Below are 14,353 nucleotides of genomic sequence, written 5' to 3'. Positions count from 1 at the left end.
AGTATTAGCCTGCACTTACAGCTATTCTACAATTAAACCATTTCCTTCCATCTTCTGTTAGTATCTTTGGCAGGTTTTATATGAAAACAAAATGTTGCAAAACTCATTCTAATTTTTTTTTTTAATTTGTAGCTTTTTTATGCATTCCAAGATGACCGGTATCTCTACATGGTGATGGAGTACATGCCTGGCGGAGACCTTGTCAACCTGATGAGCAACTATGACGTGCCTGAAAAATGGGCAAGATTCTATACCGCAGAAGTAGTTCTTGCGTTGGATGCAATCCATTCCATGGGTTTTATTCATAGGTAAGTTATAAATTCTTTCAGTTTCTTATATTTTGAAAGGAATAGTTGAAAGAAAATGTAAACATCATTTAATTGATATTTTCTATTTCCAATCTAAATAATTTCCTCCCTGTAACACAGATGGCATTTTAGAACTGTAGTGCATTTAGTTTAATCTTTTTATAAATAATATTCTTTAATAATCTTAGTCAAATTTTATAGCTTCTGTATTGTACATTAAAAAAAGTAAAATTGTGGGCTGGAGAGATGGCTCAGTGGTTAAGAGCACTGACTGCTCTTCCAGAGGTCCTGAGTTCAATTCCCAGCAACCACATGGTGGCTAACATCCATCTGTAATGGGATCTGATGCCCTCTTCTGGTGCATCTGAAGAGAGCAACAGTGTGCTCACATACATTGAATAAATAAATCTTAAAAAAAAAAGTTGTAAAGTGATTTCTAAAAGTTGTGTGATGAACATTTTGTTGCCATATTATCCATGATAGGTTTGTTCTGTTTCACACTCTTCCTTTACTCAGTCACTCTCCTGCATACTTTAGTATCTTTTTATACCCTGTGACTTCTCCAGTACCCACACTATGGTCTGTTATCCATACATTAAAAACAAATAACTAATTACATTTTATATTACACTCAGAAAATTTTTTGCATCTTTAAAAATTGTTTATCTTAGTAGGTTCTCTACAGAATTGTTTGTGTCTGAATTTACTCTCAAGCACAAGGTAATGAAACCATTCTAGGATGGCCCTAAGTTGCATGAAAATATTATTTCATATTTTGGGGATTTAAATCATGAACTACTTCTCTCATGTATAAAATATAAGCAAAAACACTTTTACTGAGGTCACTTTTACTGAGGTCACTTTTGCTGAGGTCACTTATAGGAATGTAGTTGAGGGGTTATTTTCAGGAACATTTACAGTGACAATCCTACTGAAAAAAGCCTTTCATTCCCCAGGCAAACAGTACCAGTAGCTCCTGAGAGAGCTGAGGCTGGGATTTTTTTAAAATACAATTTATTAAAGTAATGAATAACTAAAAATACATTCATTGTAATTTAATTTATTCTGAAAACACTCCTTGAGTCTTAGGTGCAGCTACTGTGCTGCATATCAGGAATCCCAAATGAAAGTGAATTAGATTCTGTTATTATAATGTTTTGTCTGACATTTATATCTAGATGATATATATTTTCGTGCTTAATCTCTCAAATTACTCATTTTCTTACCATCAAACTGTAACTCAGGCCTTTAACCCTAGCACTTGAGAGGCAGAAGCAGGTGGATCTCTGAGTTAGAGACCAGTTTGGTCTAAAGTTCCAGGACAGCCTGGGCTATACAGAGAAACCTTGTCTTGAAAAATGACCTTTTAAAAATTAAAAAAACAAAAAGGCAGTATGTAAAGGAATGCTTTGATGTAGTTGAGTCTCTAGGTGTGTGGATAAGGAGCACATGTAGATAGGTTAAGAGGACTTGATCTGAAGTAACTGCTTTATGGCTTTTTTCAATGTCTGATCTGTTTTAGCAGTATTTTGTTTTTTGTTTTTCTCTCCCTCAGAGATGTAAAGCCTGATAACATGCTGCTGGATAAATCTGGACATTTGAAGTTAGCAGATTTTGGTACTTGTATGAAGATGAATAAGGTTAGCTTTAAAATTCTAATTTTGTTTTCTAATTCAAGATAGTATTTCTTTAGAAAGTGCTATTAAGAATTCACTAACCATGGGCCCTGGAAAGAGCTCAGTGGTTAAGGGCAGTGGCTGCTCTTCCAGAGGTCCTGAGTTCAATCCCTAGCAACCACATGGTGGCTCACAACCATCTAGCAGGTGTATATGCAGATGGAACACTCACATGTACTCATAGACATAAAAATAAATAAATCACCGGGTGTGGTGGTGCACACCTTTAATCCCAGCACTCGGGAGGCAGAGGCAGGTTGATTTCTGAGTTTGAGGCCAGCCTGGTCTACAAAGTGAGTTCCAGGACAGCCAGGGCTATACAAAGAAACCCTGTCTGGAAAAACAAAAAAACAAAAATAAATAAATCTTTAAAAACAACAACAAAAAAAGAATTTACTAATCAGCTGGGTGGTGGTGGTGCTCGACTTTAATCCTAGCCCTTGGGTAGCAGAGACAGGTGGATCTCTGAGTTCGAGGCCAGCCTGATTTACAGAGTTCCAGGACAGCCAGGGCTATACAAAGAAACCCTGTCTGGAAAAACAAAACAAACAAAAGAATTCACTGGATTTGTCCAGAATCACTGTGACTATATTTGTTGTTCTTAACATCATAGTTTCAGTGTTGTATTCATAACTAGTCAGTAGTTTACCCTTTCTATTTAGGGTAAATGTAGATTGCCAGATTGACTAACACTTTCATAACAACTCATTATACACATTACTGGTAACTAGAAATGAAATTAATGTAAATGTTACTAAGTGTTAAAATTAAGACTGTCATAAAAGTTAGATTTAGATCTTCTCTTAACATATATAAAATTTTGTCACTCAGTTTAAAAGTGAGTTGTAAGAGAAACTTACACTCACTGTTTCTATAATTTATACATACAGCTGAAAGGAAAATGCTACCTTTTGTCTTTGGTAGTAAAGGCTTATATATTTCACAACAGAATAGCTAGAAATATGTAGTTATCATTTTGAAAGATATATTAAAAGGAAGCATTACATGCAAACTAGTGTGTCAGCACTTATTTTTAATTCAATTGCATTAATAAAGTAGGTAAATAATTTTGGAAGAGGACATTAAAATGTAGATCAAGTTCTTTGCCTTATGTACTGCTCCATTTCATATCTGTACAGTTAGCTTTTGTGTATTTTTATCACAGTTTCTACCATAGTTTAAAAAGTCAGATATTTTGGTTAAAAAATAATGGAATATTTATATTCACTAAAATGATTTGTTATGTAATCTCAATCTGGTTGCCTTGATTTTTGTCTCTGGAATTACTATGCAGTCATCATATTAGCAGTTAAAATTAGAAATGAAAACAAAAACATGGATTTGTGCACTCACTGATATTTATATAATTAGGTTGTATATGTAGTATATATGTGCAATGTACATTTAGGTTTTTTTATGTTTGCACTTTAAAAATATTTTTGTTAGCACAGAAAAGTGAGTTTTACTGTGCTGTTTCCATGTGTTATGCTTTGTATTCATCTGCAACATCCTGTACTTCCTCATTGGTCCCCTCCTGTGAATAGTGTTCTCCTTGGTTCTCATGTTGGTTGTATTTCATCGTCATCATTCTTTGCTTCCCTTGCCTTCTTTCTTCTCATGGTCTCTTTACTGCCTTGACGTTGCACGCAGGATTGTATGTATGTGTGTGTGTGTGTACAAACATTTACATGTATCTGTGATACACACACACACACACACACACACACACACACACACACGAGCTTAAACCTAAATTCAACATGTGATAAAAGGAATGCATTTGTCTTTGTAAGTCTCATTACTTTGCTTTACATGACTTCTAGATCATTCACTTCCCTGAAGATGCCATGATTTCATCTTTTTATATAGCTGGATAAATTCCATTGTTTATTACTTCATTGTTTCTACTCATCTAATAATGGATTTCTAGACTGTCTCTGTTTCTTAGCAATTATGAATAATGTGTTAGATTTTGATACGACATTTATAACACAGTTCTTCTTCGGGTTATATTAAGACGAAAACCACTGAAAATTATTAACTGCTAATCTAGGCTTGCTGCTCCTTTTAGGAAGGTATGGTACGATGTGATACAGCAGTTGGAACACCTGATTATATCTCACCCGAAGTATTAAAATCCCAAGGCGGTGATGGCTATTATGGACGAGAGTGTGACTGGTGGTCAGTTGGGGTATTTTTATATGAAATGCTTGTAGGTGAGTAAAGGAGGGTTTTGTTTTAGTTACGTCTGTATGTGTGGGGGACATGCTTTAATATTATTTTATGTGTATGGGTATTTTATCTGATGTATGTTATGTACCATATGTATGCCTAGTGTAGCAGCAAGTGTTGTTAAGGCATCTCTTGAACTCCTGTTTTTGTTTGAAGTATCTATAATGTTTTTCATCCCAAACCCACCACTTGGCTTTCTCTACTATAATACAATATTAAATTTGTAGGAAATAAACAAGATCCCTAACCTGTTTTGTCTGTTTTAAAAGCTATTTATAGGCTAATTTTGTGATGTGTTCATTTTTCTATATTAAGTGTATACTTTTAGTTTAACAAGTTATTGTTTGTTTGTTTTTTTAAAACCAGGTAACTGATTCTTCCTTTAAAATACGTATTTTTATAAATGTATTTCTTTGGCTTTCTTTTTTTTTCTGTCGATTTTTTTCAGGTGATACACCTTTTTATGCAGATTCTTTGGTTGGGACTTACAGTAAAATTATGAACCATAAAAATTCACTTACTTTCCCTGATGATAATGACATATCAAAAGAGGCAAAAAATCTCATTTGTGCCTTCCTTACAGACAGGTAAATAATTTTGACACTGAGTTTGCTTTTGTCATTATTACAGTGTGAGTGCTTATGCCCCAGCATACAAATTAGCTCTTCTCTCCTCTCAAGTCTAAGTTGTGAGGCTCCCATAGCATGCGCTTTTTCCTGCTCAGCCATCTCATCGGCTTATACACTTCTTTAAGTTCTAAAGCATTCTCATTTTGCTGCTCAGTTTTAAAGGTTCATACTTGACCTCTCTTGGCTTATGGATGGACTATTAGAATATAAAAGCTGATGTCTTGAAAGTTTATGAGAATAAAGCCTAATACAAGGTTAGGGTATCCTGGTATCTTAAGCCTGTCAGCTTAGTGCTCATAAGCAGTCAGCTGATGGCCAGATAGATAATATTTTGTTTGTTTTGTTTTGTTTTAACTTGATTAATTATCAGACTGATAATTAGTGAATCCTAGGGGGTTTTTTCCGTGCTGTGTGGGAACTCACTTTGTAAATCAGACTGGCCTTGAATTCACAGAGATAATTGCTTCTGCCTCCCAAGTGCTGGGGTTAACATTACCTGACACCACATCCAGCTAGGCTTTTTACCCCTTTTTATTCTTGATGTACTAAAACCTCTGGAATCTGGGTGCATCTTTACACTAATCGAAAGCATGTTTCCCTTAGTTAAGTGATAACATTCCTTCAATTTATGACAGCTTTCATTTGGTAATTGATAGTATTTAAATGAGTGCCTTTCTTGTAGACATAGCTATTGTGTTTTCTAGCTGCAACAAGTGCTTATGAATGTATATGTTTTTTTAATTTAAAAAGTGGAACATTGTATATACTTTTGTAGCTTACTGTAATATTTATGTTCCAGTGCTGGAAATTGAATCCAGGACTTAAGATACAGGACAGGGGAGTGAGAGTTTAGTTCAGTCACTTACTTATGTAAGAACTTGGATTTAATTCTCTTTAATATATGCATTAATAATTAAAAACAAAAAACAATCAAATGACTTTTAAGTTGATGTTTAATGTTGATCATATATTGTTAACTTTAGTTGCAGAAGCATAGTACTTATAAGTATATTTCAATTTGAGGATTACTTTAATTAAAATTAATTTATCCTCAGTATGTTGTTGCTTGCAAGGCAGTTTTTAGATTTTTTAACATTTTAATGTAAGGAACTATCTTGTGCTGTATGTTTGGTGCTAGCCAAATAGGAATTAACAAGTTGCGTGGTATCTGCTTCATTTAACCTTATAGTTCTCTTATGAGAAAGTAGACATTGTGCGGTGGTAATTACAGTGAGGTATAAGCACTGTGTGCCAGAGGATCTGGCCTGAAAGAGTCAGTGAAAGCTCCTAACAAAGTGTTATACATACAAAGCAGTGTTTTTAACTTTTGAAGGTATTCCACTTAAGCTCTGATAGATAACATGTGGCAAGTTATCTACCAAGTCCCCATTTTCACTTCTGTTGAAGGCAAGTTTTAGTTCATGATGCTTTCCAAAGGGTTTTGGGTTTTGTTTCTGTTCATTTTAAGATGGATGTGAGTGACTGTTTGGCTGCAGGCTGAATCCAGGACTCTAAATGCTGTGACTGTACTACAGTCTCACTGTAGCTCTAAGCTATGTGACTGGACTATAGTCTCACTGTAGCTCTATGCTATGTGACTGGACTACAGTCTCACTGTAGCTCTATGCTATGTGACTGGACTACAGTCTCACTGTAGCTCTATGCTATGTGACTGGACTACAGTCTCACTGTAGCTCTATGCTATGTGACTGGACTACAGTCTCACTGTAGCTCTATGCTGTGACTGGACTACAGTCTCACTGTAGCTCTATGCTATGTGACTGGACTACAGTCTCACTGTAGCTCTATGCTATGTGACTGGACTACAGTCTCACTGTAGCTCTATGCTATGTGACTGGACTACAGTCTCACTGTAGCTCTATGCTATGTGACTGGACTACAGTCTCACTGTAGCTCTATGCTATGTGACTGGACTACAGACTCACTGTAGCTCTATGCTGTGACTGGACTACAGTCTCACTGTAGCTCTATGCTATGACTGGACTACAGTCTCACTGTAGCTCTATGCTATGTGACTGGACTACAGTCTCACTGTAGCTCTATGCTATGTGACTGGACTACAGTCTCACTGTAGCTCTATGCTGTGACTGGACTACAGTCTCACTGTAGCTCTATGCTATGTGACTGGACTACAGTCTCACTGTAGCTCTATGCTATGTGACTGGACTACAGTCTCACTGTAGCTCTATGCTATGTGACTGGACTACAGTCTCACTGTAGCTCTATGCTATGTGACTGGACTACAGTCTCACTGTAGCTCTATGCTATGTGACTGGACTACAGTCTCACTGTAGCTCTATGCTATGTGACTGGACTACAGTCTCACTGTAGCTCTATGCTATGTGACTGGACTACAGTCTCACTGTAGCTCTATGCTGTGACTGGACTACAGTCTCACTGTAGCTCTATGCTATGTGACTGGACTACAGTCTCACTGTAGCTCTATGCTATGTGACTGGACTACAGTCTCACTGTAGCTCTATGCTATGTGACTGGACTACAGTCTCACTGTAGCTCTATGCTATGTGACTGGACTACAGTCTCACTGTAGCTCTATGCTATGTGACTGGACTACAGTCTCACTGTAGCTCTATGCTATGTGACTGGACTACAGTCTCACTGTAACTCTCGCTGATCTTGAGCTTTAAATCCTCCTGCCTCTCTGTACGCTACTATCAGGATAGAGTCATTTTCCTCATGCCCTGCTTTGCTATTATCAGGTTTTGATTGGTAAAAAATGCTGAATAATTTTTAAAAATAAAGTGGAAATTAAAATTTTACATGTGTTTCTGGAATTTTTGGTAGAATTTGATATGTATTAAAGTTGTTTACACAAAAATTTACCACAAGCTTTAAAAACAATTAAAAGTCATTGTGTTTGACTCATCGTATAAGCTGTTTTTCTGAATTTTATTATCAATAGGAAATGGGAACAAATCTGTGCTTTTATGTATTTTTCCCTTTAAAAAAAATTTTCTTTAAAGTTAGTCTGTGCTTTATTTTCTGAAAACTTTGCTGATAATAGATTTTATAGGTGACAGAACTGCTCAGGTTTGGTGTCTGTCATGAAGTTATAATAAGATCTTTTTATTATTATACAAGTTATAATAAGATCTTAAATGATTACTTTTCTCCTCTATTTAGAGAAGTGAGATTGGGCAGAAATGGTGTAGAGGAAATCAAACGTCATCTCTTCTTCAAAAATGACCAGTGGGCTTGGGAAACGCTCCGAGACAGTAAGTTCTTTTTTTCCCTGGACATTCAAGAGTATTTGAAAGTAGTTACAGTAAGTTGAAAGTGCCTTACAAAATATTTGCATATAATTGAGGAAAATAAACTCACAGATTGCCTAAACCTAGTTAAAAAGAGCACTTGGTAATTCTGGAGACCTTTATGGAGCTATGCCCCTCATGTCCCTTGTACAGCATACATACTGATGGAAATTGAGTGGGGCTCAACAGTCATAGTTGATACTTGAGCATTTTTGAGTTGCCCTTCATTTAGGCTTTGTTATTTCTATAGGAAAATAATAAGTAGGAGCAAATGGACTAGTTTTCTCCTGGTTCAACTAAAACTTAAGCTGTAAGTTGGCTGTATTACTGTTAAGTCCAGAATATAACTCAGTTTTATTTAAATTTACATTGGAACTTGGAGGGCTTTGCAGAATGCAGTTGTAAAATAAATATGCTAGAATTTAATTGTCAGTCATTATAGAACGTTTTCTTATTTTTTATAAAACAGTTAAATTATGAGGTGATCTGAAGAAAACTTTACATTACACAGTTACACATATTAAATTATATTTAAATATATATATATATTTTTTGTTTGTTTGTTTGTTTGTTTGTTTTTCGAGTCAAGGTTTCTCTGTATAGTCCGGGCTGTCCTGGAACTCACTTTGTAGACCAGGCTGGCCTCGAACTCAGAAATCCGCCTGCCTGTGCCTCCCAAGTGCTGGGATTAAAGGCGTGCGCCACCACCGCCCAGCCTATAATATTTTTATTATGATTATGTATATGCTATATAGTATATTATATAATATAACATATTGTATATTATATAATCACATATATAATTATATAAACATGTAAAATATATTAAATGTATATTATACGTCATAATTATGATTATAAGATTATTATGCTGTACATTAGCATCAAGGTACATAATAGTACTAAAGATGACCCAGACTTAGAAGAATAAGAATTCATCTTTTTCCATACTGAAGTTTCAGAAGTTTTTGTTTGTTGTTGGTTTTTTTGTTCGGTTGGTTTTTATTTTTTCCTTTTTACTCATCAAAAGAAGGATGCTGCTGCTAGCCCATCACCTATGAATAGTAAGGGAAATGAGCTTTCCTGGATAGGAACAGTAGGACTGTGGAATTCATTGAGACAATAAGTGGTAGTTCTTACTTGAGAAAAATTTTAAATTAATTTTGAAGTCCATGATGTACATTTGCTAGTTTTAGTGATGTATTGTAGTTGTCAACGATTACTAAAAGAAACAGGTGCATTGTTTATCTATATCATATTTTGTTTTATACTATAAAATCACTCATGAAGAAGGGAAAACTACTCCAGAGATGAATAGATTGTACTCTAGCAAGGGGTGTCATTGACTGTACTTATAGGCTTATTAGAGAAGCTAGAGCACAGCATGACCTTGGGAGATGTCATGAACAGTTACATCCAGTCAAGAAATCTACAACAGAAAACAATAAACCACTCTGCAAGTAGGAGGGTTTTATATATAAGTATATATATAAATGTATGATTATATTTATTATATATAAAATACTTATTGTGACTTGTTTGACCTAGCAGACATCTGTCTGTCTCGTCTTTGTTGCAGTATTAATCATAGTTAACCATTGTTTACATGTGTGTGCCATTTGTTAAATCTATCAGTCATTAAGCATTTAGATTTCTCTACTCTCTAGCTCTTGTTAGCTATTTTTCCACCAATGTTTATTTTGAAATATGTTATAACTATTTTATAATTATGTAGAGTATATATGGATACTTGAAGAAATGTCTACTTGAGTAATTATCAACAAAAAGGAATTGAAGAATCATTTTACATTTCTGATTTTAGGTTTTTGAACAATCAGTCATTACCTACCCCGATGCTTTCTCATAGTGGTTTTGGTTTGCAATTTCCTATTGACTACTGATAGGACATGGAAGTTAAACACTTCCATGTTTGTTTATTGACCATATGTATAATTTTAAATTTTCCCTCATTTTTAATTGGTTCAGTTTTGTATTATTTCTCTATGGAATTTTTAAAATCACACAGGTAAAAACATTTATTATCTTGACTTTTACATTCATCTATATAGTTATCTTTTCCTATTTTTTCTTCATGGCTGAGATTATACTGTTGACTGTATGCATCTTCAAGTGGTTCTTTTATAGGTTCTCTTTCATTTGTATTCAGTTTCCTAGATGCATATATTGATATGTTTTATCAGATTTGAGGAGCTCTGGACAGTATTTCTTTAAATACTCTTTCTGCCTCTTTTTCTTCTCTTGTGCCAGTTGTCTTATATGCCCATGTTGATCAGTTGACTGTGTGTTACAATTCCTTTAGTCTGCTGACTTTTTATTCAGTGCCAGGATTTTTATTTCATTCTTTTTTGTATCACCTAACAGTTAAGACATCATTCTCCTTCTTCCTTATAGTTCATTGTCCATAGTATCTTTTAATGTCTATACAAATAAAGATTTATTATAAAATTGTGTTTAGTAGTTCAAATGTCTGGAGTTCCCCAGTCGTGTTTTTTTTTTCCCCTCCAAAAATTCCGAGGGGCTGAACCATATGTCCTTTTTTTTTTTTTAAGCAAAATAACATAGTAATTTTTTGTTATGAGCTTGACATTTTGAATGTTAATAGTGTTAACTCTAAAAATCACATTACTCCTCTAAAAATCACATTACTCCTCTCAAAATCACATTACTCCTCTAAAAATCACATTACTCCTCTAAAGATCACATTACTCCTCTAAAAATCACATTACTCCTCTAAAGATCACATTACTCCTCTAAAATCACATTACTCCTCTAATGATCACATTACTCCTCTAAAGATCACATTACTCCTCTAAAGATCACATTACTCCTCTAAAGATCACATTACTCCTCTAAAAATCACATTACTCCTCTAAAATCACATTACTCCTCTAAAGATCACATTACTCCTCTAAAGATCACATTACTCCTCTAAAATCACATTACTCCTCTAAAAATCACATTACTCCTCTAAAGATCACATTACTCCTCTAAAGATCACATTACTCCTCTAAAAATCACATTACTCCTCTAAAATCACATTACTCCTCTAAAATCACATTACTCCTCTAAAATCACATTACTCCTCTAAAAATCACATTACTCCTCTAAAGATCACATTACTCCTCTAAAGATCACATTACTCCTCTAAAATCACATTACTCCTCTAAGATCACATTACTCCTCTAAAGATCACATTACTCCTCTAAAGATCACATTACTCCTCTAAAGATCACATTACTCCTCTAAAGATCACATTACTCCTCTAAAGATCACATTACTCCTCTAAAGATCACATTACTCCTCTAAAATCACATTACTCCTCTAAAATCACATTACTCCTCTAAAGATCACATTACTCCTCTAAAGATCACATTACTCCTCTAAAGATCACATTACTCCTCTAAAGATCACATTACTCCTCTAAAGATCACATTACTCCTCTAAAGATCACATTACTCCTCTAAAGATCACATTACTCCTCTAAAGATCACATTACTCCTCTAAAATCACATTACTCCTCTAAAATCACATTACTCCTCTAAAATCACATTACTCCTCTAAAGATCACATTACTCCTCTAAAGATCACATTACTCCTCTAAAATCACATTACTCCTCTAAGATCACATTACTCCTCTAAAATCACATTACTCCTCTAAAGATCACATTACTCCTCTAAAGATCACATTACTCCTCTAAAGATCACATTACTCCTCTAAAGATCACATTACTCCTCTAAAGATCACATTACTCCTCTAAGATCACATTACTCCTCTAAAATCACATTACTCCTCTAAAATCACATTACTCCTCTAAAATCACATTACTCCTCTAAAGATCACATTACTCCTCTAAAAATCACATTACTCCTCTAAAGATCACATTACTCCTCTAAAGATCACATTACTCCTCTAAAAATCACATTACTCCTCTAAAAATCACATTACTCCTCTAAAGATCACATTACTCCTCTAAAATCACATTACTCCTCTAAAGATCACATTACTCCTCTAAAGATCACATTACTCCTCTAAGATCACATTACTCCTCTAAGATCACATTACTCCTCTAAAATCACATTACTCCTCTAAAGATCACATTACTCCTCTAAAGATCACATTACTCCTCTAAAGATCACATTACTCCTCTAAAGATCACATTACTCCTCTAAAAATCACATTACTCCTCTAAAATCACATTACTCCTCTAAAATCACATTACTCCTCTAAAATCACATTACTCCTCTAAAGATCACATTACTCCTCTAAAGATCACATTACTCCTCTAAAGATCACATTACTCCTCTAAAGATCACATTACTCCTCTAAAAATCACATTACTCCTCTAAAATCACATTACTCCTCTAAAGATCACATTACTCCTCTAAAGATCACATTACTCCTCTAAAGATCACATTACTCCTCTAAAGATCACATTACTCCTCTAAAGATCACATTACTCCTCTAAAGATCACATTACTCCTCTAAAGATCACATTACTCCTCTAAAAATCACATTACTCCTCTAAAAATCACATTACTCCTCTAAAAATCACATTACTCCTCTAAAATCACATTACTCCTCTAAAGATCACATTACTCCTCTAAAGATCACATTACTCCTCTAAAAATCACATTACTCCTCTAAAAATCACATTACTCCTCTAAAAATCACATTACTCCTCTAAAAATCACATTACTCCTCTAAAGATCACATTACTCCTCTAAAGATCACATTACTCCTCTAAAGATCACATTACTCCTCTAAAGATCACATTACTCCTCTAAAGATCACATTACTCCTCTAAAATCACATTACTCCTCTAAAGATCACATTACTCCTCTAAAGATCACATTACTCCTCTAAAGATCACATTACTCCTCTAAAGATCACATTACTCCTCTAAAGATCACATTACTCCTCTAAAGGTTACGGACTGTGATGAGCATTGATCATCCAAACTGGTTTTATAAAGTCCATTTCCCTTGCTTTGTGTGATTACTATAATCTCTGTTCTGTTAGCCAATGACAGAAATTTCCTAGGTACCAACATTATGAGTTCCTTGTTTGGTTTCTTTCTTTCTCTCTTTCTCTCTCTCTCTCTCTCTCTCTCTCTCTCTCTCTCTCTCTCTCTCTCTCTCTCTTTCTTTTCCCTTTGTTTCCATTGTTCTTTTTTTTTTTTCTAAAAGTTTTTAAACGTGTGTGTGTGTGTGTGTGTGTGTGTGTGTGTGTGTGTGTATCACTAAATCCAGAAGAGGGCATCTGAACCCCTGTAACTGAAATTGGAGGTGGTTGTGAGGCACTTGATGAAGTGCTGGAAGTAGAACTTGGGTCTTCTGCAAGAGCAGCAAATGCTCTTGACTCTGATCCATCTCTCTAGGTCCTCTAAGTCACTGTTTATTAAACAGCCCCTGTTTATCTTAAGGTATTATTAGATTAGTCTCAAGAAAGTTGCCTCTGACAGTTTTTGCCAACACAGTGTTTACTTCAATAGAAAAAGGTGTTTTTAGGATTCCCTCTTTGTTTTCTTGATGCCCATTTCATTATTGGTTATTTATTTACAAAGCCTGTATCTGATTACACTGTTGATAATAAGTCAGTAAAGTAGTCCTAACCTCACTAACTAGCTCTCACGTGATTAGATGACTTTATGCACAGTCTTAAACATGGCAACTCAGAAGCAGAGATTTCAGAACTCTAAAAGGATGTCTTCCACTTAGATCTCAGCAGTTTATAAAGGAAGGAAGGAAGGAAGGAAGGAAGGAAGGAAGGAGAAAAGAAAGAAAAAAAAAGAAAAACCTTTAAAGGTTTTAAACTACTCTGATGGGCAGGTAAGATGGCTCATTAGATAAAGGTGCTTGTCACCAAAGGCCACCAGAATTTTTCCCAGTATCCACATAAGTACCTACAAGTTGTCCTCTGACCTCCATAATATGCCATGCCATGGAGATGTATGCACACAAAAGTGAAGCATGATAAAATATTTTCTAAAAATTAAAACAACACCTCATAAGAAAATGTAGTCCATTGATAATGGCAAGAGAAAATACCATACTGGTTGGCTTCTTTAAAATATTATGTGATAGTTTTTACTAAAAACAGGCTTTGAAACTTCAGTAAATTGACTGGATAAATCTGTTTTGGGGTAACAGGGACTATTGTCCTTAGCATTATAAGCTATTTAACAGATATCAGT

At 34.7% G+C, this 14,353-nt stretch overlaps 1 protein-coding gene across 3 annotated transcripts in view; it reads left to right on the top strand.

The window, feature by feature from the left end:
* Rock1 (Rho associated coiled-coil containing protein kinase 1) overlaps positions 1–14,353 on the top strand; it is a 121,038-nt gene that overhangs the window by 45,524 nt on the left and 61,161 nt on the right. For all 3 annotated transcript variants that reach the window (XM_029472234.2, XM_021150215.3, XM_085833466.1), the window contains exons 5-9: positions 133–308; positions 1,864–1,948; positions 4,056–4,200; positions 4,665–4,803; positions 8,011–8,102. In XM_029472234.2, the coding sequence (XP_029328094.1) occupies positions 133–308; positions 1,864–1,948; positions 4,056–4,200; positions 4,665–4,803; positions 8,011–8,102 (637 nt within the window). The remainder of the gene's footprint in view (positions 1–132; positions 309–1,863; positions 1,949–4,055; positions 4,201–4,664; positions 4,804–8,010; positions 8,103–14,353) is intronic.

Source organism: Mus caroli, unplaced genomic scaffold, assembly GCF_978045245.1.
Source record: "Mus caroli unplaced genomic scaffold, Mus_caroli_1 scaffold_19, whole genome shotgun sequence".
NCBI lineage: Eukaryota > Metazoa > Chordata > Mammalia > Rodentia > Muridae > Mus > Mus caroli.
Note: the sequence above shows the minus strand (reverse complement) of the source record. Positions and strands in the feature narration are given on the sequence as shown.